Source organism: Gymnoscopelus braueri, assembly GCF_963280865.1.
Source record: "Gymnoscopelus braueri genome assembly, chromosome: 2".
NCBI lineage: Eukaryota > Metazoa > Chordata > Actinopteri > Myctophiformes > Myctophidae > Gymnoscopelus > Gymnoscopelus braueri.
This window is the reverse complement of record NC_137604.1, coordinates 47,187,024-47,209,649: the sequence shown is the minus strand read 5'-3', so window position 1 is coordinate 47,209,649 and position 22,626 is coordinate 47,187,024. Positions and strand designations below refer to the sequence as shown.

General features: G+C 40.9%; 1 protein-coding gene across 3 annotated transcripts; it reads left to right on the top strand.

Annotated features, from left to right (window-relative positions):
* The first annotated feature begins 1,964 nt into the window (after positions 1–1,964).
* Positions 1,965–21,244, top strand: LOC308077143 (SWI/SNF-related matrix-associated actin-dependent regulator of chromatin subfamily E member 1-like). 3 transcript variants are annotated; one of them, XR_013932364.1, is made up of 12 exons: positions 1,965–2,156; positions 3,457–3,502; positions 3,813–3,862; positions 4,144–4,242; positions 5,296–5,376; positions 5,725–5,856; positions 6,063–6,234; positions 11,721–11,893; positions 12,008–12,109; positions 18,052–18,313; positions 19,367–19,471; positions 20,355–20,494. XR_013932364.1 is itself a non-coding variant. In XM_080417727.1 (11 exons), exons 2-11 carry the CDS (start codon positions 3,496–3,498, stop codon positions 20,561–20,563), a joined length of 1,287 nt encoding a protein of 428 aa, XP_080273853.1. In that variant the 5' UTR covers positions 1,969–2,156; positions 3,457–3,495; the 3' UTR covers positions 20,564–21,244. The 3 variants fall into 3 exon arrangements, 1 of the variants encoding a protein (XP_080273853.1); XR_013932365.1 differs by having other exon boundaries at positions 18,052–19,471; positions 20,355–20,396; XM_080417727.1 differs by lacking the exon at positions 19,367–19,471 and having other exon boundaries at positions 1,969–2,156; positions 20,355–21,244.
* Positions 21,245–22,626: the final 1,382 nt, after the last annotated feature.

The window sequence follows — 22,626 nt, the reverse complement described above, 5'->3', positions numbered from 1 at the left end:
CGTATTAGGAGGACAGTATGAGTCACCAGAACCAAGGACGGGTGTTTTCGATGAATTTAACATGGTTAAAATGGAGTCTGAAGTTACAATGGGTTTGTATAGGAAGGGGGCGTGTCTGATAAAATGAATATCAAATATCTAAATACTGAATCGAGCAACTTGTCTGGGGTGTTAACAAAAGCCTGAGTAGATGATGAAATGACCCAAAAATGTTTTGAAAGTGAAATATCCCTTTAAGTCGGCATGCATGTCAAACATAACACATTAGAGGGAATTCATGTCACAATCACGTTAATCTTTCCCAGTAAATGCTGCTATGAAATAACCTTCATGTTAACATTTTGAAATTAAAGTTTGCAATGTCCTGCTGTTTTAAAAGAACATTTTTGACCATGCATTTAGCTGGGTTTAATATCTGAAAAACTAAAGGATGATGTATCACTTCTAATGTCAAACACAGGTTAAACAAACCAGTTGATGACAATGTTCAAGGCATATATGCCATAGGAATACCTCTGGAAATGATATATCATAATAATTTTTGTCCATGCATTTAGCTGGGTTCAATATCTAAAAAACAAAAGGAAGATGAATCACTTCAAATGTCAAACGCAGGTTAAACAAACAATGTTGATGACAATGTTCATATGTGCATATATGCCAAAGGAATACCTCTGGAAATGATACATCATAATTATCTTACTGCAATGGTTTCTAAAAATACATCAACTGTCAACCACCAGAGTAAACTTTCAAGGCTGCTTACTTCCACTGCCTGAGTCTATTTTGGAGAGCTCTGCAGGCTTAAGAAGAACTGAGCCTGAAAATCTGCATTGGAAGACACGAGAACAGCTTTACATGGAATCCTTTGCTTGACTCAATGGCACTGGCTTCGTCTGCCCCTGGGCATCCAGAATCCCACAGCTGTGCCTGGGAGGCCCAGTTGGTGTTAAGCCAGCGCCATGAGGCATGTGACCTCCACCTCACCTCTAAATGTACACCATCAAAGGTGTTTGCCAGCAAATAAGGTCCCATTTATATCACGTATGGAATCTTGTCTGTCTACATCATAGAAGTGCATTATCTCTGTTATTGTGTGAGAACCAAGAAAATGAACCGCACCACATTTCAACACTAGATTAGGACAGTGCCTAATTGCATATTATGTAGGGCATAGGTCAAACAAGAGCACAAGGTGAACAGAAAGGAAAGGGACACAAGGAACACAATCAATTAACAAATCCAAAACAAATGCTATTTCGGTCGAATGGACAGGTGTAGGCTAAGTCCTCAAGGCTTTTGAATGTTATTATAAGGGATCACACCATTACAACTGTTGACATGTATGGCTCTCAAACAATGTAGACAAGAATGCAAAGTATTTCAGTTCTAATAACAAGGGGGCAGTAAAGGGGGCAACCTTGACTGACCCTTGTTATTAGAACTGAAATACTTGATATTCTCAACAGGGTACTGGCCTGTAAAGCTTAATGAATGCGGCTCAGGCAATGATGACATAACTGATTAAACATTTTCTGTCCAGTAGTAGTGCTGCAATAGCCTTGAGAATATAGAACCACAATAGGCTTGTTATAACATATTAACATTGATTGTCAAATGGCAAGTCGCCCAATATGCAGTCATTCATTATACAAAATATTAGCAATAAAGGTCAGCTGTAAACTAAATATCACGCATATGACGCGTTGTTGCTGCTTCAATGTGACTCAGTAATAAACAGCCAATATTCCAATTGTAAATGATGAATTATGATGATGAGGGTTATTCATCATAACTGGAAATGTTTGTAAACATTTGACTGCAGTGACATTCTTTTTTCTCTCAAAGTATCACTCGTAATGTAATTAAGCATATTAAATATGAACATTAATAGTTATGTTATGATGGCAGTGTAAATCGCAGCTGCCACGGTAACAGAGAGCATGCAGTCATGCAGTGAGCCCAGGAACAGCTGGAAAGAGGGGGGTGGGGGTGCAATTCTAGAAGATTCTACAGGAATCTTATGAGTGGACCCCATTTCATTCGTTTTATTGTGGGGACTGTTTCTCTAGTTGAGCTAGCTAGGGTGGGTTAGCCTGCCCTGTTAAAGCCACAACGCACACACTTTACTGTACTGTGGACAAAGGGTTTTTAGGGTGAGTTTGCTAGCTGTCATTGAAGCTATAGGTATTCCGAACCAAGCTTTGGAATTGTTCATGCATGTCTTGATGTGTTGATTTGACTTCACGTTGCATGCTAATGATGTCTTAGGGATGCCATTTTTATTGTCATTGTGGTGGTAGCTAAGTTTGCTTGCTAGACGTCAGCCTGCTAGTGAAAACCAGCAACTGTTAAATTAAGCTGATGGACCAGTTATTATCACATTATTACCAGTGATCACATACAGATTCATGTAGCATTACGATGGCAACGCATTCAGCATGTCAGTGTCTAAACGGGCTGCATGCGCATTTCGATTGTTACTCGCTAGTTAGCCACCAAACAGGAGATATACAAATGACTGTACGAGTGTTGCTACTATTAGCACCACTAGCATTGGGTCGGTAGAATGAAGTCACAACCAAGGTGTCGCCAGTGACGTCAACGTCATGCGGAAGTGTTTCAAATTCGCCCATTCACTTCTCGGAACCGCGAGACCGCTATTGTTACTGACGTTACTGACGTATCCTTGGTGTCTTTATTGTAGCATTGTGTCTTGCTAGTTACCAGGCAGGTACCCACAGCTGGTTCACCGGACAGTGGATAATACCGCATAGAAACCACTGTCTGTCAGCCATAAAACTAACCAGTTACCAGCTTTAGCATTTAATAACATCACCAGGTCGTTAGTTAGTAGTTTTCTCCCCTCTCGCAATAAATAATGTTAACCACTTAAACCCCATATGGGTAACCGGAGTCCCTCAGGGCTCAATACTAGTGTATTTTTTGTTTTGTGTTATTGTGGGGAAAGCTTTCGCTGAAAATAGCAGATCGACAAGCTCACTCACAAAGCGACGCTGTGAGCTTGTCGATCTGCTATTTGCAGCCAAAGCTTTCCTCACAATACCGATGCGGGGGTTTAAGTGGTTCATTAGAACGTGAACTTATAATCAACGCAACGTTTTGTGATGATACCAATAAATGGCTCATTTGTCATCCCAGTTTAAACCCACTTGTCTTGCGTCTATGTCGCAGTAATACGAGCTATTATTTACTACTAGGGTGACATTGTCGCTCGACATAAAGAAGGAAAAAAGAAGAGAAATTATACGTTATTTCGGCTGAAAAGAAGTCGCGTTGACACTTCTTTCTGCTGAAAATACGTTATTTCTTTGCCGAGCGACACGTGCGACTTGGCTTGGCATTCCTGTGTTTTTGTCCCTTTTTAATGAATGAACATTAATCTCCCATGTACTTTATTATATGCTGTCCACCAATACAATGTGTTTATTACAGACCCAATGACTGGAATAGACTGACTTCCTCTCTGCAAAGATGTCAAGTAAGGAAGTTATTAGAATGTGATTCCTTTTTGTTGGACTTGATTGATTGATTGAATACTTTATTAGACAGAAATGCAAACAGCAAGACAGATTCCTCATTGTGTGCAATATACCTGGCTAATAAATAAATACATAAATAATTGATTGAGGAGAAACTCATTCAATCAAAATATAAATTTTGGGTTCACAATTAAAGAAGTTTTAAAACTTTGAAAATGTTGCATGTTCATCCAAAAGATTGGGAATTACCTATTATGCTCATATAGGATTAATGCAGATTTTTCATTTCAACCTTGTCATTTATAACAGAGAGAGAGAGGCCATCACATGCCCCTCCCCCTCCCCCAGCCCCCACAACGGTAAGTATAAATAATTGTTACACAAAATACTTACTACTCAGTCATTTGAAATAACACTGTTGTTGCATAATATGCATGTTTATATACAATAGTGTATGCCAAATGAAGCCAATAATTGAAATCAATATAATTTCTCAGCCACACCCATATAATTCACATGAATTATACACCACCATGCCACTTATAACGACATTTTTTTTATTTTTTATTTATAGTCCCAGCATGCACAAGTCTCTTTATGTTGCTTTTCACTGCTTCTCTGTCTCAATTATTTCTATCAGCAAATGCCCAACACTCCCGGGTTTGTGGGGTACAACCCATACAGCCATCTGGCCTACAACAACTACAGACTGGGAGGGACCCCAAAGCAGCAACAGTCGGTATGAATATTCATCTTAAGAACCAAATACTGAAATGTATAGGCAGAAACAACTGGAGAAAATAAAACGGCGACCGATTATTGCAACATCCCTGGTTTGACTGATTCTAGATGGAGACTTCCATTTCATGTCCTCCCCCTCTTTGCCCTCCACTTCCTGTCTCTCAACAATCTAAATAAAAAGCAAAAACTACCTAAAAATACATTAGGAAGAGTAACAAATGAGACCCAGGTGACTTTAATACAGTGCTGAATAATCATACTTGCTAGGACAAAGAAAACCATTGTAGCATCACCTCTACGAGCATCAGTAGCAGTACACCTAGTCACAAGACTGACCCTTTTTTGTCAGGGGAGAGAGTCTTGGTATTTGCTCATTTTCCACTCTTACTTAAAAGAGCACGCACCGTAGAGTGGACACTGGACAGTACAATTAGCCTTACTCATTCCATTACAGAGATTTCCTGAAATGTGTGTCATGCCATACTCCCTCTGCTACCTCCATCATGGTGCAGACTGGCTAAAGAGTCCATCTGTGTGTATTCAGATAGCGCCTGCCTTTAAAGTATGCATTGCTGACAGCCATGCTAAGTAACCCATGCCATCAGCGTTGCCATGGCATCACAGACCCACTGCTCGGCATGGCTTTGACCGCGAAGGAGTAATTCATTCGCTGCATGCAAGCTGTGGTTGGTCCATATCTGACAATGGCATTATGTCTTGCATTGGGCAAATCTCAGTTAAGTCAGATTGTTTGTATTATTTTCTTTCAGCACAGTGCTATTCTGTCATACACTGCAGGATTCCTGGCTCTTGGTTGGCTTCAAACTGTCTTTAATTAAATCAAATTAATTTAACTGATTTTGCTTTACTGCACCCTTTATTAAGACTCAAAGCCTCTTTGTGTAAGGCATCATGTCTAATTACTCAACCATGTGCCTGCATGTAGGTTTTATAGGCTACTTCCCAGGTTAGCATAATGCAAAAATAGTATAGAAACCTGACTCAACACACATATTGTGTATATCCTAATATGACTTTGTTTCCTCTCCAGAATTCCTCTGGAATTAATATTCCAAAGCCACCCAAGCCTCCTGATAAGCCATTGATGCCATATATGAGATATAGTCGAAAGGTAAGTGTAAATGTAATAGCTATTGTTTTGCACCATGCTGTGCTTTACAAGACACACATCCACAGTATTTTAGATAATCAATCATCACACAGTAGGTGAGCCATGAATTATGCACCAGGCCCAGGTAATAGTTGATCAAGGTAGGTAGAGTATGAAACCAGAAATTCACCCAAGCCAGAACAAGGTACTAAGCTAGGACACATCACAGACAGTGGGATTTTTACAGCTTGGAGATGGAGATTAAACCACATGACCTCCTCTGGTTTGTGACCTCTCTGCAAAGAGATAACCATTTATAGCCTCTCCAACCAATCCAACCCCACATCTATGTCTGGTTCTCATCACCAGGTTTGGGATCAAGTAAAAGCCTCCAATCCCGAACTGAAGCTTTGGGAAATTGGGAAGATAATCGGTGGCATGTGGAGGGACCTCACTGATGAGGAGAAACAGGATTATTTGAATGACTACGAAGCAGAGAAGGTTGGTTGTTTTACAAATGGTACTGACGGGTCGGGGACTTCTGGTGGGTGATGATCAGTAGATGTGTGGGTCCCTCCAGTCATCATTTCTTTACTAACAACCTGAGTAAACCTCTTTCCTTATCTTGTCGTAGTTGAATAGCATTGAGGGACCACCTGTTATGTTTTCCCTGCCTGTCTGTTTCCCTGTCATCTCTCCCACTGTAGATTGAGTATAATGAGAGCATGAAGGTCTATCACAACTCCCCTGCCTACCTGGCCTATGTCAATGCAAAGAGCCGTGCAGAGGCAGCTCTGGAGGAGGAAAGTCGACAGCGACAGTCCAGGCTTGACAAGGGCGAGCCTTATATGAGTATTCAGCCAGCTGAAGATCCAGATGGTAATAATAATATCTAGAACTATTGCACTCAGTAGAGTGCACACCTCTGCCTACACTGTGCAGCTGTTGAGATATGCCATTCCCACCTTAGATATGAGGGAGTCATTTTCCCATGCCTTTGACTGTGACCTGGTCTTTTGACCTTTACAATCCCAAATCTCTCCAGGGCAGCCTACTGATCATGCCCACCAAGTTTAATGAAAATCCACCCATCCATTCTGTATAATTGACCTTTCAAACTCTCAAGGTAGCATACTTATCATTTTTAGCAAGTTTTGTGAAAATCTGCCCATCTGTTCTTCAGTTATCATCACTAATCCACACCCAAACTATGTGCAGACTTGAGACTTGGCATCTCAACTGGCACTACAGATCCTGTTTGCCACAGGATTTGCTAATACACATCTTAAAGGGATAGTTCACCCCCCAAATGACTTTTTTAGTCACCCCATGGAGACTTGAATTCATGGATATATTTTTGTTTTTGTCGCCTTCCTAAGCCAATAATTTGATGACCGGCAGCGGTTCCGGTAGGAGACACAAAGAGTCTCTTTTGTATCTCCTACCGGAACCGCTGCCTACCGGTCCGCGTCATCAAATTATTGGCTTAGGAATGCGACAAAAACTAAAAAATACCCATGAATTCAAGTCTCAATGGGGTGACTAATCGATAGGAAAAAAGTAATTGTTTGGGTGAACTATCCCTTGTTGGGTCTGCTGCTTGCTATGTGTTCATCAATGCCCTTACGTTACAGTGCTGAGCCAGTAGCCTGAATATCAGCCTGAAGCTGCGTGGAGCTTCAGTACAGTCCACTCAGAGAGTGGGCGGGGTCTATGGTCTGGAACCAGGCTATTGAGCCAGCTCTCTTTCTGCTGGCAGTCTCTGGTGTTGTTGAGTATAGCCCAGGTACAGCATGTACTACAAAGAGGAGCGTACAATTAGACAATTGGAAACACCTGCTGATAAATTAACCCTGGCACTGCTCCCATGATTCCTTCCCCATCCACCCACAGCAAGTTCTTTATTAAGTGAGAGGTTCACAGAAATGCTAATAAACAGCTTACATTTGGGAAAAAGTGACGAATTGGCTTTCTCACTCCCTGCAGAGGCCAATGGTCCATGCCCGTGTGCAATTTGAGATCTATTGGTCAACCCACAGAGGAGAAAAATATACACAGCAGAGTCTTAAGGCTACAGAACACTCCAAACGAAATTGAACTTTTTTCGACTTCGGCAGGTCAATAAGAACAAAATGATGTCATTGCAGAGCAAAGACATTTCGGCAGTGCCCTGCACGACGTTCAGTTCGGCAGTTCTTGCAGCACCTTCAATAGTTTCTAACTAGCTGAACACTCATTATATTGTTTTATTATAAAAAAATTAGGGTGGCCTTTCTTCCTTGGCCTAGTGGGGACGTGCGTGCAAAGTTGCACGGCAATCGGACGCTGTATTGATGATTTGAGGCATTTTGTTCAAAACAGGCCACTCCTGCAAACTTTGGAAGCCAATCTTAGGCAATCAGGATGGAATATGAAAAAACCTGACAGATCCTTCTTGATCGCATGACTATAGAGATAATGTGTACCGATTTGCGTGATGTTTGGACAAAATGTGTAGGAGTTATATAAAATAAATGATGTTTTGCAAAAATTGGCCTCCTGGTGGCGCTATAACAGGCTGATGTGAAAAATGTGGAGCGGTTCTGCTCTGGCCTCCAGGGAGTGTGCGTGCACAGTTTCATGCAGATCGGTCTAACAGTGCCGGAGATTAGCAGTACACAGACGGACGAACGGACGGACAGGGGCGAAAACATAGTCTCGGCCCCGCCCTCGGTCTGGCGGAGACAATGTCAAAGCATGTCAGAGGTTGATATAAACAAACAGCGGAGATTTGTGGTAAAATCACTGTTCCAGCACTGTATACAGTCGCCTGGTCCAACTTGTGAGGTTTGTCTGCTCTGCTCAAAAGTGTGTGTGTGTGTGTGTGTGTGTGTGTGTGTGTGTGTGTGTGTGTGTGTGTGTGTGTGTGTGTGTGTGTGTGTGTGTGTGTGAGAATCCACCGTGTGCTGAGACCGGCCACAATTTTGTGGAAAACTGTTGGCTGGATTGATTGGAACTTTCATGCTTTCTGAGTATGAACAGTTCACAGAGGAGATTGTGTGCACATCTTGTACCTGTATTTAGGCCAGGTGCTGGACATCAAGGAAAGAATCAAGGAGAATCAGTCAAATAAAATGTTTATTTGCCGGATGCCTGATGCCTGACCTATAAGGTTGAAACGTTGCGCCATTTGAAAAAAAAACGTTTTGGGAGCTTTAAACCAGTGTGCGAATGTTTTACCTTTTTCTGGGTATGAACCCTAACCTTTGAGTGACCCCATGACCTTAACTCTAGCATCATCCTTAAGCTCCTTACACACCGGGGGCGTTTTTTTCATGCGAATAATACGTTTTTTTTAATTTCCATTTGATTTCAGGCCTGAAGGCTTGTCTGGGCGTTTCTAGCCCGTTCACCAAATGGACGAGCCTATCAGCGTCGTCGCTCATCGTTCTGTGATTGACAGCGACAGTTGGCCAATCAGGTGGCGAGTTCGAGTGAGCCCGAATGGGACCGAGTGCAGCCGACAAAAATGGAACGAGCCGCCATTGTTTCTGTGGGCAGTTACACTTTTTACTTTCGGTTTTAAAACGCTCTCAAACTTCTTTTTTGAGCCACGGAATTTACTTTTAAGATATCGTTTGGATAGAATTTAGTTGTTTAACTTCATATATGTGGTCAATTAATCATGACAGAGCCTATATAAAAATAAAAATTTAGAGAACCGGCAGGGGCGGGCAGTGACACGCATGTATCCGAATAAGGCAACCTATTTTGGGCATGGCCGTCTCAAAAGTCCCGTTGCGTCACATTAGTCTGGAGCTGGTAAAAATGCACTGGCTGAAGTGGGACACTGCTGATTGGCTGAAGGGGTTGTCAGTCAACGGTATTACTCCCGCCCAACTCCAGCCCACAGCCAAAATTGCAGAATGGGCGATCATGCCAGACTCACTCCTGAAATAAATTACAAATGAGATTTCCGGAGGGAGGGTTTACCAGGCTAGATTTTAGTGACCCCATGGCCTTTCATCTAGTGCCACCCTTCCATCCAAATTTCTGGTTGTATGTAACTTTTCATAAACATTCCTATAGAACAAGCAATAGAATTTGATGAATATTGTTAAAAGGAGGGGGAAAAAGAACAGTAGGAACAAAGACACACACAAATGCTCTAAAATAATAAAGTGATATAAAAAGACAAGTGATAAATTAGTTAAAGCAAATCTATACTCTATAGAGCAGTAGGGGTGGGACAAAAAAATCGATACAGCAATATATCGTCGTACTTCCTGTCGCAACATGTTATTGTTACACTGGCGCCAAGCAAAGCGTAACCCTGTGGCACGAGACCACTGCACGAGAGCAGCATGCAGTGGCTACTGATTATCCTCTCAGTCAGGTACAACTTGCAAACATGCTTTACTATTTTAAGAGGATAAACACATCGGAAAATGATGGAGAACAGACATTCTATATAGTACAACCAACCCTAGTCATCAACACAACAGCTTGCTGACTTTCCATTTCCATTTCCTCACATCCCTAGGCACTATGCAATTTGTTTTACATTGTCTCATGTTTGATTGGCCAGATTGTGATGCCCTATAAAGAATCTGATTAGGTTTCAAGTGAATTCTGTGTTTCTACCTTTTTATGGGTGTTTTTTCTTCTACAGTTACAAAGATATTGTGATGTATTGTAGATGCAATTTCTTGCAATATATCGATTATCGCAGATATTGTGTATTGTGATATCGTTATTGAGGGCCAAATGTTGTCGCGGTATCGTGAGTTACTCATATCTTCCCACCCCTAATCTATAGAATTTGGTTATTTAAAAGAGTAAGGGTAAGGCCCTTTACTCAAATGCCTTCCCTATAAAAGTTTAGAACTGTAATTACAACCACACACAGAGGTCATCCCACACACTGTGAAACCATTATTTTATTCTCTCCTCCAACACTAGAACTTTCCACATTTGTTGTTAGTGCCACCTCTGACGTGCCATTTCATCCTTTAAGCTGCCAAGCATGGCCTTGTATTACACAACTGTTATAGTGTTATAGTATTCTTAGCATTGGTTTAGACATAATTGTGCAATCCTTCCTGACCCCCCCCCCCACACACACACACACACACACACACACACACTCATATTAAAACACATTAAAAGTGGACCTTTGGGTTCCACCCACCTCAACTGGGATGATCCTTGTCTAGGGTCTAGCGGCTGATCTACAATGGAAGATAATGATGTACAGGAAACCAGAGATAAACCCCATAGCTATTTAGAGACACCCAGACCTTGAAAACGTCAGAGTTGCTATCCCTGCGGGTTATGTTCTGTGCAAGCTGCACGTACGTTGACAAAAATGTTTATGCTACAGTTGCTTAGACACTGAAAGATTGGACAGATCGGGGGGGGGGGGGGGGTTAAAAGAACAGCTCTCGTATGGTATTACATTTGGCATATTGCCGTCATTGGTAAAGTCCATCAGTCACTTTTACATGACATCTTTTTCTCCCACCCGCAAGATGCTAGTCTCTCCCACTTTATTCCATTGGCGTCAAAAGCTTGCTGAGATATACTGCTTACATGAGAGTTGTACTCATCATTGGCGGTTGAAAAGAAGATGATGAATATAACAAACATTGCTTCTCAGCAGTTCAATGTTATAATAAGTGCTTATGACTGAGGGTTGTTTAAACCTAAGTTAAAGGCAAAGACCACCAACTATTGGTCGGAAGTTCTTAGAGCAGAGGGTTTCATGTAATTTAATTAGGCAGGAGTAGTGTATAGTGATTTAGTGTTAAACGTACTGAATGTTCCCTAGGCGTAATTCAGTTAAACACTTCTTATGAGCTGTCCACTATAATCTCAGTGAAACTGTATGAAACAACTTAATTAAAAAAGAGGCGCAATGTTTGAGTTGAAGACAACCATAGGGCAAATGTCTGCTGTATTCCCAATCATGGACTGGATGTAAAAATGTATCCAATAGATGTAGCTGTCTTTGGATGTAATTACTTGATAATGAACACTTGTTTTATGTAGTGAACGAGCATACATTTACACCAAAGATGAAGATTTGTTGGCAAATGAAAATTGTAGGCTTCAAATTGAACCTTTGGACCTTTCCTCAAGGTTGAATTTTGACATAATAGCCTATACTTACTTCTTTATAGATACCAGCTACCTGCCGTTTTAAGTGTCCGCACAGAACAAGATGTGCACCACGTTTTATGCACATCTTTTCCTCGAACCTCACACTGCCCTGTCAATGGTGGCTATCCATCCAGTTTATGTTCAGTATATTCAGCTTGGCACATGGTACATGAAATACTATCTAAAACATTCGCAAAAAGCCTGCTTTTGCTTCATCCTTTCAGATTATGATGATGGATTCTCCATAAAGCATTCCGCTGCAGCTCGTTTCCAACGCAACCACCGTTTGATCAGTGAGATCCTTAGTGAGAGCGTAGTTCCAGATGTGCGATCGGTTGTAACCACTGCTCGCATGCAGGTCCTCAAACGGCAGGTCCAGTCTTTGATGGTACATCAGGTAAAGCCAAATTCTGTTTGTCACCCTAATTGTTATTATACAGAATATGGCATGTATGTTTGTTGGTGTTATTAAGCATGCAATAAAACTAATAAATATGTCCCTTGATTGCAGAGAAAATTGGAGGCAGAGTTGCTTCAGATTGAAGACCGCCACCAGGATAAGAAAAGGAAATTCATTGAAGCCACAGAATGTTTCACAAACGAACTCAAAAGGGTATAGTATTTGTTATATAGACTTTGGCCATCAACACTAGCTTTCATGCGAGCTTGATTTTTTTTCCTTTTTTTTAAAGATATGTTTTTGGGCTTTTTCTGCCTTTATTGATAGGATAGTGGGCTGACAGTAAATGGGGAGAGAGATGGGGGGGTGACATACAGCAAAGGTCGTCGGGATCGGGAGTTGAACCCGTGACACGCTGTCAAGCTGGATTACCAGCATATGTGTTATGCGCCTGGACCGCTAGGCCCACGAGGCGCCCGGGCGCCCCGTGAGCTTGATTTTTGCACCATCATTTATCATACGATATGAGTGTAAATTTGCTCATGAGGAAGGCTAGCTCTGTTATACAGCCATCAGCTGCTGCTAACTCCATCCACATGTCCTGGCAAATACATATACATAGCTATCATCATCGAGTTGATGTGAGTGACCCAATATGCAGCACTGTATTGTTAAATGCACTCTCTAGATCATACAACAGGCGGCGCCATTTACCTTTATGAACCTATATCAGTTACCTAATGTATACAGATGGCGAAGGAAAAGGAAAAAGCTCAAGTCTGTGCATGTGTTGAGCTGCCACTGCAGTGCACTCTTCAATATCACAGAAAACCAGTGGTGTAAAGTAACTACATGTACTCAAGAACTGTACTTAAGTACAATTTTGTATTTCCAATTTCCAATACTTTTACTTCTACTCCACTACATCTCAGAGGCAAATATTGTACTTTTACTCCACTACAATTATTTGAAAACCGTTACTAGTTACTTTGCAGATATACATTATTACATTATAAAACATACATTAACCACTTTAGCCCTATTGTATACCTAGGCTATTTGAAAATAGCCGATCTACAAGCTCACAATGCGTCGCATTGCGACGCGTTGTGAGCTTGTAGATCTGCTATTTTCAAACATTTTAGTTCTTTTACTTTTGGTACTTTAAGTACATTTTGATACCAATACTTTTGTACTTTTACTCAAGTGAATTTAGAATTCCGGACTTTTACTTGTAACAGAGTACTTCTACATTGCAGTATTGATACTTTTACTTAAGTAAAACATTTGAGTACTTTTTCCACCACTGACTGCAGTGCACTCTTCAATATCACAGAAAACAAAAAAAAGTCAATTTGAAATGTTAAATGTTTGTTTGTAGCAACATTAAAACAACAAATAATAGCCCCCTAAAGTAAATATGCCATAATTGAAGAATTAGGCATTGTAAAATACATAGAACGTACATAAACTGTAAACACATTCAAATAACACAATAAAACACAGTTAACCAGTTCTTCCTTGGCCCAGGACCAACCTTTCCACCCGGGTCTTGTGCAAATTTGTTCATAACTGCTCAAGATATCCTGCTAACAGAAAACATTACCTCCGTGGTGAAGGTAATAAAATACAGACCTGTAATAAAAACAATCTCATAAAAGACAGCTTGTAAAGATGTGGTTTCACATGTGATTTAGACAACAGTTTGTTTGCCTAAGCTCCTCGGGCAGATCATTCCAAAGTGTAGGGACCTGAATGGCAACATCCTGACCCTAATCTTCGGTCTAGTCATCAGAAGGAGCAGAACATTCAGACCAATGGGGGTTAAAAGGTGTGAATATGTAACCATGTGCATTGCATTATTAGGAGCATAAATTTGTGAGGTTTAGAAGTTAATTGTAAGTTTTAGAAATATATTTACTGATGTTTACACAGTTATGTATTTACATGTTTACAATGTTATTTACATACATGTTTTAAATATTTATATTAGCATTTTTGTATAGTTAGAATAATCTTCTGAATCTACCTCTGGGTTTGCCTTGCATTTACCACAGTCTAAGTCCTTCTAGCATCTGATTGGTTAGTTCAGCCACATGTAAGTTAGAAACAAGGAAGTGTTATTGTTGTGAAGCTGATGAAATGTGGAGAACAGAAAAGTTAAGAAAGTCATCCATTTCCATCCTGCTGTTTTCTCCCCCTTAACCACTTGAACCTTAGTGTCGCTATTCTGGGGTGAACATTTGGGTAAAATAGCCGATCTGCAAGCTCACAACCTGTTGTTATATGACGTGTTGTGAGCTTGTAGATTGGCTATTTTCGACAAAGATATTTAATGTAGAAAAAAAAAGTAGGGGCCTAGTATAGAGTCCGGGGGGAGTATATAGTAGCCTGGTAAACCCTCCCTCCGGAAATCTCATTTCCATTTGATTCCAGGAGTGAGTCTGGCCTGATAGCCCATTGTGGGGGTTTCTAGTGGAATTACCAACTAACCGAGCCTATCAGCGTCATATATGTGGTCAATTAATCATGACAGAGCCTATTTAAAAATAAAGCTTTAGAGAACCAGCAGGGGCGGGCAGTGACAGGCATGTATCCGAATAAGGCAAACTATTTTGGGCATGGCCGTCTCAAAAGTCCCGTTGCGTCAGATTAGTCTGGTGAACTGCTGATTGGCTGAAGGGGAAAAACGATCATTGGCTGAAGGGGTTGTCAGTCAACGGTATTACTCCCGCCCAACTCCAGCCCACAGCCAATATTGCAGAATGGGTGATCAGGCCAGACTCACTCCTGGAATCAAATGGAAATGAGATTTCCGGAGGGAGGGTTTACCAGGCTAAGTATATAGGGCATTAAGTGGTTAAAGACGTCATGAAATTGCTTTTTTGCTAAGCTTGTAACAATCGGCTTTTAACTTTGAAAGTTAACCGTTAACTAAAAGAAAAAAACTACGGGATCGGCAGGTTTTTAGCTGATGCGTTTATATTCAGAAGCCATTATTAATAATTGACAAAGCTAAAGGTAAATAAAATACACTTTGGGATTTATACTGTCCCTGTCTCTTTCCCTAACAAATAAAAGAAATAAACAAACAAATAAACAATAATGCGTTCACAATATCCCGCCCAACCCAAACAATTCCCAATGTCCTTTGTAACCCCTTAAATCACAGAGTCAACCGTAAACAATAAACAAGGTCACAACATAAGATAGAACGCTACCGCAGAAATGTGGAAATGTAATCTTTTTTAAAGTCACTTCATAGTTTCCAACATGGTACATATACATCAAATACAGTAACATGCATAGGCCAAGCAGAATAAAATAATATGACAGTGTTTTGCCAAGTCCCGGAAAAGACGCGCTATGATTGGCCAGTAGTCACTTTGATTTGCAGTTGTGCCGAATTGAGTTAAATAAAGAATGTAGCAGCCCAAGAGTGTTTCCCTAATGAAAATCAGGTGTGTCTAGAGCAGAGGTTTTCAACTGATTATGAACCAGGGACCACCACCCTGACTGAGAATCAACCTGAGGACCACTGTTGTGTTGGGAGGGGTGATATGGGGGGGAAAGCTTGAAATTAAATAATGACTGTTAAGGGCTTAATTTAATTTGTTAATTCGAGGTGAATTAAATCAAGCCCTTAAAGGAGGAGTTCACCCAAAAAATGACTTATTTTCTATCAATTTCACACCCTATGAAGCCTTGAATCCATGGATTCTTTTGTGTTTTTGTCACATTCCTAAGCTAATAATTTGATTCCCGTCTCCTACCGGAAATACACACAGTCATCAAATTATTGTCTTAGGAATGCCACAAAAACAAAAATAAATCCATGAAATCAAGGCTTCATGGGGTGTGTAATTGATAGAAAATAAGATTTTTTTTGGGTGAACTCCTCCTCCTTTAACAGTTATTATTTAACTGAGATGTGCTAGTGGTCCAGAGCTAAAAAACTCATGTTAACTGATTCATTGCAACTTATGTATGAGCGAGCAGACACATGTGATTGATTATGGGCACATTTCCTAATAATAGTGACTCAACCAGGCAATCCATTACATTATAGTCATTTAGCAGACGCTTTTATCCAAATCCGTTTCTAACACCCATTTCTGTGGAAGTTCTTGACATCCGACTTCCCAGTAACTGACAACATTGCATCATTATACGTCACCAGGTCATTTACTGCACTGTTTCTCAACAAGTGGTTGATAAAATAAAATAAAATACAAATCTTCACTGTCCTACATAACTAAATGCATGGTCAGGGACCACCTGCAATACCTTCACGGACCACCAGTGGTCCACCAGTTGAAAACCCATGCTATGGTCTAGACTCTAGAGGAACATGAGCTATTGGTATCATACAGGTGAAAGAAATCATGATTAATAATTATTCATAAGGACTTGCTGATGTAATCACAGTACATTTGAGTTTGACAGAAGTAATTTAAATGCACAAAAAAGGATTTGCTCTAAAAGTGCAAAACACTTTTAATTTCCTTAGGTCTGTAAGAGTGATCCAACTGTTTTTTTTTTGTTTTTACGGACAGAGGAAGATATTTATACCAGAGTCATTGGCAATGACAATGCATAACAGTGTCTCTGGTGAGATTCAAAATGTCAATCGTCTGCACAGGGGCCAGTTTGACTAACTTCTAGACCACTGAGGTATAGAGCGTTAATAGGGCCCTCCAGAATAAATCTAGGTCCACGAAGGAGTACAAATAAATGATTAAATATTTGCCACATTTGCGCAAAACAAAACAAAACAAAACACAAAAGAACGACACTCTTTATCTGTCCTTCACAACTCAAGTCTGGCACATATCTTAATGGGCTTTAATTTGTCTTTGCCAAGAAATTTGTCCTGGACCAACAGCATTGCTGTCAAATTCTATGCAAGCTTGCTACATTGAACACCTAAGCACATACAAGCGCATGTACCCTATCTGCACCATGAACACATATCTAGAAGAGTACCCTCAACATGAGTTGAATGGATGTTGTGTTCATGATATATTGTGTTTTTTAAAAAGAAATAGGTCACCAAGCAAATTTTGGAAGCCAATTATAGCCAATCGCTATGGAATATCAAAAACATGTATGAAAAATGACATGACTTTTGCACAAAATATGTAGCGAAAAGTTGGTTTTGAGTGCAAAATCATCATGATCCAAGGAATCCGGGGGAATATTTTTATTGTTTGACCTACGTAAGGTTTAGGAGTTATAGGCCAAAACTTAAAGCGGGCTGGTATAGTGCCACCATGAGGTCGATTTAAAAAAATTGATGTAGAGGTATTTCCTTGGCCTACTGGCTGTACATGCACAAGTAATTTGGAGCTGATTGGTACAGCAGTTTGCAAGATTAACCACGCACACACAGACACACAGACAGTGGCGACAACCTCTGTCTTTGGCCTGGCAGAGATAATCCTAAATCCTACAGCAATAATTAATTGTGTTCTTTTTTAGATAATAATAAAGGCATTAATAATAGCCACACATTGATACAAATAGGAATGGGAGGATATACATTTATTTTAATCTTTTATCTCAATAAAACCTCAATTTGATCAGATAATGAATTTCCATTATCGGGATAATTGGAAATATCCTCACATGAGTGTTGTATCCTTACAAGCAATATGAAAAATCTGTCTAGCTCATTAATGTACCAGTGTTCCTTCCAAGATAGTGTTTAGTGCCATTGGGCACATTCACCCACCTCGATGAGGACAACTAAAACCAGAAAAACATGCTTTCATTTTTGCACTTCAAAGGACCAAGGTTTGGCATGTCTCACTCTCTTGGCCACAAGTCTAGCAGTACTGTGTGATAGAAACATGCCGCAGTGTTCCTGTTTTTAAGAGAGGGCATTGCCTGCTGTTGAGAGGTGATGCAAAGCACGAGACAGCAGTTCCTCAAAGATGACTTGGTTCATAAAATCTCCAACACACACACACACACACACACACACACACACACACACACACACACACACACACACACACACACACACACACACACACACACACACACACACACACACACACACACACACACACACACACACACACACACACACACACACACACACATCCTGTAGAATGTGAGTTATAACCCCATATTGCTGTCCCTCCATCCAGCTGTGCTGCATGAAAGTGGAGGTGGACATGGAGAAGATTTCTGCAGAGATTTCTGCAGCAGAGGAGGCATCCCGCAAACGAGTGGCTGACCGAGAGAAGGAGACAGGAGACCAAGCTGGCCGAGAAGCACCCACCTGTGTCCTGGCAGAGGAAGAGAAACACATCTGTGCAACACATGGTGGCAAATCACAGCCGAATTCTCTGAGTGAAAGTAGCAACAAGGAGGGCGAGGACACGGAAGCCGACCCCGTGGATACCACGGGTAAAAGTTCTGCCAGTGGCTTTGTCTGTGGCTTCATAAACGGCAACAAATTCCGTTTTTATTTAAGCGTTCTCTTACCCTGCTTCAGTTCTAGGGCCCTATCTTCCACCTAGCGCTATGCGGCGCAATGTAGTGCAATGCCGCTTAGCACCGACTGAGTGCAACGCGCATTCCGTATCATCCCGATGCAATGGTTAAATCCACACCTTGTCTAGATACCAAATGATCTAGCGCAGATTTTGTGCGTGGGGGTGTGTTGGTCTTAAAATGATGTGTGGTCTGGCGCAATCATGGCGCAATGCTAGTATTTTCCCCACAGACTTTGTGCTTCAAGTTAAGACCAGCTCCAAGCTGGTCTTATCAGCTGAACGTAGGTGATTCATAACTATCTACACAGCACAATGGCAATGCATTACAGGTCACCATCAAAGGGGAGATGACGACACACGGCGCAGACAGCCATCCATCACGCTTTAATAAGTGGTTTAAAAACAATCTAACTGAAGAGCAAGCATGTGATTCAGTTGATATGCCAAGATATCACAGATCTCTCTTGGACATGAGGAGATATTATAGCTACAGGCGGAAGAAGTAAAAAGCACGACACAACACTCAAGTTCAACAGTTGAGGTGGCATTTCAAGCACTGGATTCTTCATAAATTCTAGGAAATAAAAGAAAATGGTGCGGCTGCTATGCGTGACGAGCGGTGATGGAAAGAAACAGAGCGTATGCCTCATTTACTTGCGCCGGCACGCCCAGGTTTGGTTTCAATTTAAGCCTTAAATCGCAAATGGTCGCGGCCCTCATCAAGTCACTTTTCGTCCCTTACCCCGAAATGAGTTTGACACGCCTGATTTAAGGGCTTGCCTTGATATACTGCGTTGACGATCTTCAAGCTCAATTTAGTATAATCAAGCTTTTACTGGAGATGCAGCATACAGCATGGATTTATACACAGAGGGCAATTAATCTATCTAGGCAGTGCCCTGCAAACGTTCTGTGGTGGAGAATATATGTGTAAATTGACAAAATTCTATTTTGGATACAAAAGCTAGGGGGTGGCAGCTCACCCCCTGTGAGCCCAAATGACGCCCCTGGCTGCCTGCCACGGAGGTTGAAAGAGAACGCAGATGCACTTCCAAAGTGTCTACATTGTGTAAGTCATAAGCATGGTTTTCTTATCGTCAGTATGAAGTTTTGCCAAATTCTTGTGTTTAATCCAAGTCTGTTATTTTGTTTAGATTTGTGAGGCGTCAAATGGCTTCAATAGAAACCGGATTTCCTCCTAAAACTGGGAGGCTTTCAAAATAAGAGTCTGTTTTATTTACACAATTGGAAACGTGCTATGTGATTAGACAACACCGGTTTTATTTTGAAATCTAGCTACTGGAAGTTGGAAGTAGCCTAGATCGTCTCGAAGTAGATGAAACGGACTGAGGGGTCTCCGACTGACTATTAAATAATAATTCACACAATGAACGTGATTCTGCTAACATTTATATATTTATTAGAGAGAGAAAAAATAAACCTTGCCTGGTGTGAGGCCCCCAAATGTGAGGCCCTGTGCGACCGCACCGTTGCCTCCGTCAGTTATACTGATGACATCATGGATCTCCACATATGGGCATAAAAGGGACATGGACTGACAGATGCAAATATCTCCATATATGGCATAAAAGGGACTCAAACAGACAGACAGACAGACAGACGGGTACAACGGGTATTCTGACAAAGCCCTCGACACTATGACTCAGACATATTGGTTGGAGACGGCAGTGATGTGCGGCCCGAACCTCTAGTTAATACAATGCCCAAAACATACCCATGACTAATTTAGGGCATGTTGCGCCAGGCGCTAACACATTGCCCCCACAATGCGCCCTGTAGATAGTAAAATTGGCATGGACACACCCCCAAGGCGCAAATTAAGACCATGCGCCATGACACAAAGTTCCACTATTAAAATAGGGCCCCTGGTCAAAAACGGAGTATGTTTTGTTAGATTTATCTTTAAATTTCTCCTTTTTTCACTGATTCAGGGAAGTCCAAGTCCTCCGAGGAGCTGGATCCTCACCCAGGCAGTGAGGAGGGAGTTTCAGAGGACAAGGAGAGCGTTCCTGAGGGAGCCATGGAGGAGGGAACTAGTGACAGTAACACAGGTTCGGAGACCACCTCTGCCCAGACAGAAGATGCTCCACCCAGCGAGCCAACCTCCGAGGGGCCCAACAAAGCACGCACGGCCCACTGAGTCAAACCCTCACCGGTTGAAAACTGTCTGGCTACCCCTTACATCCAGTGGCCTCTCCTTACCGATCATCTCTATAATTACATATTGCACAGTAGCATCTCGATATCTAACAGCATCCAAACTGTGTTCAAATGGGCTCAATTTTGCCAAGCAAGCTTGAAGCAAAGGTTCACCTTTGAACTGTTCCTGAGAACATCAGACTTGTAGACATAAAAATACAACCAAATTCTACAGCACTTGAAACATACAGAGCAACGGTCCTGTCTAAAATAAATGGCTGCTAATGTGCCACAAAGCCCATGTGAATGCACTAATAAACCCCCCAGGCCTTGCTGCCAGTTGGAAGAACTCATACAAATCCTTGTCAGCACATATCAATACATATCTCCTGTCTTATTCTCTAGCACTATATCTGGAAGATCCCAGATCATTGCGAATTAAGACTGGCTATATATAAAATAAAATAAAAGCTAGAAAAAAATGTCACATAAAAAAAAGTTGTTCAATGTTATATTTAACTTTGTTCTTTGTATTGTAGTACCATTTGTTGCTTTTGTTGTTATTTTTGCATGTCGCAGTTTGTTAAAAAAAAATAAGTTGGCTTACTTGTGAAGAGTGGAGTGGAGTGATTTGTCTCGTAGGCAGGACAATTTTTGTTTACTCTCCGTATCAGTTTTAAAGTGACAGTATTGTCTCAGGAGTTTGTAGTCACTAGTAGTATTTTTTTGTTTTGTTTTTTTGTTATTTATTATCAGCATTTTATTATCCTTACGTATTGGCTGTCCTGGGGCCTAAATCATCCATGAATATGTCACTAGATCATCAATGCTGTACAATGCACGACTACCGATGTTCTCAAGTTTGCTAGCTCTCAATCAAATCAAAAGCGGTATACTTAGAACAATTCTGTTCCATATTTAGCAGTATTACAATGTTCAGCAGACATGTTTTAAATGTAATGTTGTACAGTGTTAACAAGGTTTGCTTAATTAAACATGGATTTTCATCTCGCCGTGAAGCAGCTTGAAGAACAGTCATAAACATGCAGTCTTAAAATGAATTTCCTTTTACATATTTATACTGTGCCAATAAACTTTTCTACCCTGAAATGTATGTTATTGTGGTTTCCCCCCCCCTACATTTTATAGGATATACAGTATCAGAACCATGATAAAAAGGATATCTACAGTGTGTGCTGATATGCTGGGATACTGGAATACTGACCCATTAAGACCTGAGGCTGATTCAACAAATGCCTTCTAAATCAGTAGTTCTCCAACCTTTTTGTGCCAAGAACCCCCAAATTGATATGTGATTTTTTTTTGTGCCAGGGACCCCCTGAAGAGAAGATTTCTGTAAAAGAAAGAAATTAAATTATTCAAGCTTTTTCAAACACTTTCAAGATTATAACTTTTTTTTCAGAAATAGCAGATGTACAAGCTCGCAGTGCGGCTGTGAGCTTATATATCTGCTATTTTTGAGAACCACTGTTCTAAATCCTAAGAGTTTTCTGAAAAAACGTATGTTGCTATATATTCGTTTAGCTCAAATCTAAAATGACACAAATGCCTTCCCAGTTTTAATGCGTTAATACACTTTGAATGGGTCATATTACAACAATCTGGGATATGGGTTACAAAAAGGACACTAGTTATTTGGTACTGTACGTATACCCTGCAATGTACACATGCAGCAGGGATATGAGAGAAAATGTGCTTTCTTGCAGGTGTGTTACTCCTCTGCAAGAGGGATGTGGGTAAGATGAAAAGGATTTAGACCGGTTTCCTGTTTTTCAGTAAAGAACACTGAATCTCCTACCAAATGTGTAGGTCTCAAGACAAGACCTGCCCATGTTTTAGAGTAAATGTGAACACTTTGCACAGCACTGAAACTAACTGTGTGGTATACAATGTGGTTATTGCAGTTTTCCCTTGGGTGCTGTGAGTGAAAGGTAGAACCCACAACCGCATTGACAGGTGTGCAGATACCTGTGCAGAATTTAGGGTGACTTAGTAGGAAACTGTGGGGATCTTAAATCTGTTTCAGTGACTAAAACAATGATG

Bases quoted from the DNA above. Each gene is read 5' to 3' on its own strand.
- LOC308077143 (XM_080417727.1), top strand. The intron at 12,110-18,051 runs GTATAGTATTTG...CCCTCCATCCAG, and splicing joins TCACAAACGAACTCAAAAGG to CTGTGCTGCATGAAAGTGGA. The intron at 18,314-20,354 runs GTAAAAGTTCTG...TCACTGATTCAG, and splicing joins CGACCCCGTGGATACCACGG to GGAAGTCCAAGTCCTCCGAG.